Source organism: Mandrillus leucophaeus, unplaced genomic scaffold (genome assembly GCF_000951045.1).
Source record: "Mandrillus leucophaeus isolate KB7577 unplaced genomic scaffold, Mleu.le_1.0 Scaffold20, whole genome shotgun sequence".
Lineage (NCBI taxonomy): Eukaryota > Metazoa > Chordata > Mammalia > Primates > Cercopithecidae > Mandrillus > Mandrillus leucophaeus.
This window is the reverse complement of record NW_012102032.1, coordinates 2,115,702-2,118,937: the sequence shown is the minus strand read 5'-3', so window position 1 is coordinate 2,118,937 and position 3,236 is coordinate 2,115,702. Positions and strand designations below refer to the sequence as shown.

Sequence of the window (3,236 nt, the reverse complement as noted above, 5' to 3'; positions counted from 1 at the left end):
AAATGTATTTTATTTTTAAAGAAATTTAAAAATTGCAGTTAGGGGCACAATCTTACCTCTTTAGACTATTACCAGAATTGTGAATTTATGTTGGTTTTTTGATAACTAAATAATTTATTTTAACTGGTGTTTTCTTTACAGAAAATTTTTGTTATAATAACATTCAGCAAGCACATAGTGGAGCAAATGGTGGCTTTCATTGGGTAAGTAATTCTTTAAGGACTAATATTAATATAATTACTGTTTAAATGGCAGTAAATGTGTACAAAACTGAATTGAAATAGAATTTTTGACATAGTTCTTTATTTTTTGAGAAGCAAAAATAACTTGCTGTTATTAGTAAATGAAGATTTTCTTGTTCTATAGTAGGGAAGGATAAAGCTCACATTATCCCTGTTTAATTGTAAATCAAACATCTATCAAGTGGTATAATTCTGGGTTTAAAAGAAGCTTTGGGGTTTGAATCTATAGCCCCACCAAAGAAATAAGAAACTCTCTTTATATAAAAGATATGTGTATATCCTTACAGTTTAGTGGTGCTTTAGTACAATGCTGTGATTTTTGGCCAAACTAGATGCCAGATACACAGCCACATTTAAATGTAAATATAAATCTTACATAAAATTTTAGTATTTTATATAAAACCTAGCTGGCCGTGGTGGCAGGCACCTGTAGTCCCAGCTACTCAGGAGGCTGAGGCAGGAGAATCGCTTGAACCTGGGAGGCAGAGGTTGCGGTGAGCCAAGATCATGCCATTGCCCTCCAGCCTGGGTGACAGAACAAGACACCATCTCAAAAAAAAAAAAAAAAAAATAGCATTTCATTAAATAAGTCATGTTAGATGGCATAACATTAACAAAATATGTCAGGTCTCTATTACTTCACTAGAGAAAAATTAGGTTATTTTAAAAGGTTAAACTGGCCAGGCACGGTGACTGACGTCTGTAATCCCAGCACTTTGGGAGGCCAAGGCAAGTGGATCACAAGGTCAGGAGTTCGAGACCAGCCTGGCCAATATGGTGAAACCCCATCTCTACTAAAAATACAAATATTAGCCTGGGGTGGTAGCGGGTGCCTATAGTCCCAGCTACTCGAAGGCTGAGGTAAGAGAATCGCTTGAACCCATGAGGCGGAGGTTGCAGTGAGCTGAGATCCTGCCACTGCACTCTTGCCTGGGCAACACAGTGAGCTCCGTCTCAAAAAATAAAATATAAAAATAAATAATAAAAGGCTAAACTATCCAAAGCTTTTATTTTTGTGTTTAGTTTTAAGAAGTGATGAAGACCAGTTTTAACCTAAGATTTAAATGATATTCTCACAAAATTATAGAGTTCAGTTTAATAAAACAGTAAAGGCACATTTTGTTGGATTAATCAGATTAACTTTCAGCTGGAATATGAACACTGTTGCCTATTAAATTGCAATAAGACCGGGCACAGGGGCTCATGCCTCTAATCCCAGCACTTTGGGAGGCTGAGGCAGGGGAATCACCTGAGGTTGGGAGTTCGAGACTAGCCTGACCAACATGGAGAAACCCCATCTCTACTAAAAATAAAATTAGCCAGGCGTGGTGGCACATGCCTGTAATCCCAGCTACTAGAGAGGCTGAGGCAGGAGAATTGCTTGAACCTGGGAGGCGGAGGTTACGGTGAGCCTAGATCGTGCCATTGCACTCCAGCCTGGGCAACAAGAGTGAAACTCCATCTCAAAAAAACAAAAAAAAAAGAAACAAATGAAATAAAAAATACATTGCAATAAGACCAAAAGTTGTTAGGTTTTTAATTTGTTATTATAGGGGAGAGGTTTTCTTTTCATTCAGTAATACAGCTGCCCCATGGTGGAAAAGTGTCAAGTTTAAGTGCCCTTTGTTTAGTTTTAATGTAAATCTTTATCTTAAAAGCCACTTACAGAGCAAACATTTATGGAAATTTTTGCTATTTAAAAAAAAATGCCACTTGGTGTTGAGTTCGTGACTATTGGTTTTTTTAGTCATATATATATTCATTCTTTTATTTGTTTTGTAATAAAATAGTTTTTAATATTTGCTAGTTCAGCTTTAATAAGGAAAAAATATGTTCTTGAGATTGTACTCAGTGGAGCCAGTCATTAGTTTCATTAATTCCTGAGCTTATCAGTGTGAATTTATAATTTGTACACTAAAATTTACATTTAAAATTAAATTTACTCTAGTTTTTTGCTGCCTGAATCCTTACAAATAAAGTATTTTATATGTCACCATATATCACATAAAGACAAAAAATATTCTTGTCCCTTATTTTTTATTTATTTATTTATTTATTTTTGTAGAGACGGGGTCTCCCTTTGCTACCCAGGCTAGTGTCAAACTCCTGGTTTCAAGTAGTCCTCCCACCTCAGCCTCCCAAAGTGTTGGGATTACAGGCATGAGCCACCATGCCTGGCCTTCCCTTATGTTTTTGTTTTTTGTTGTTGTTTTTGAGACAGAGTCTCGCTCCAGGCTGGAGTGCAGTGGTGCGATCTCAGCTCACTACAACCTCTGCCTCCCAGGTTCAAGCAATTCTTCTGCCTCAGCCTCCTGAGTAGCTGGGATTACAAGCGTACGCCACCACGCCCGGCTAATTCTTGTATTTTTAGTGGAAATAGGGTTTCACCATGTTGGTCAGGCTGGTCTCAAACTCCTGACCTGGTGATCCGCCCATCTTGGCCTCCCAAAGTGCTAGGATTACAGGCGTAAGCCCCTGCTCCCAGCCCCTTATTTTTTAAATGTAAGGAAAATATTTCATTTATTCTTAGAGACTACTGCTCTACCTTGAGACTGCAGAACGCAGTACGTATAACACCATGCATTATTTGTTCTTTTCCTATACTGAACATTTGTAGAAAGAAGTTTTTCAGCTAATCCTGCATCCTCACCACGAGCACCTTCTGTTTCCCCAGCCTTTGGAATTTCTAGGAAGTTAAATTACTTAGCTACTTGTTTCATCTACCAATATATCCAGTTTCACTCTCTTCCAATCTATTCACCATATTGCAGTCACTAACCTTTTTGAAATTTTAATCTGAGCATATCATCACCACTGTCTTCACCCCCTTTCTCCTCCTCTTCTTGCAACCCTTCACTTACTTGTTTTTCCCTTCATTCTTTTTTTTTTTTTTTAAGACGGAGTCTCGCTCTGTCGCCCAGGCTGGAGTGCAGTGGCCGGATCTCAGCTCACTGCAAGCTCCGCCTCCTGGGTTTACGCCATTCTCCTGCCTCA

The 3,236-nt window shown here is 38.3% G+C and overlaps 1 protein-coding gene across 3 annotated transcripts in view; it reads left to right on the top strand.

The window, feature by feature from the left end:
* Positions 1-3,236, top strand: part of VMP1 (vacuole membrane protein 1) — a 142,673-nt gene that overhangs the window by 110,532 nt on the left and 28,905 nt on the right. For all 3 annotated transcript variants that reach the window (XM_011979173.1, XM_011979172.1, XM_011979171.1), the window contains one exon: positions 142-203. In XM_011979173.1, coding sequence (XP_011834563.1) covers positions 142-203 — 62 coding nt within the window. The remainder of the gene's footprint in view (positions 1-141; positions 204-3,236) is intronic.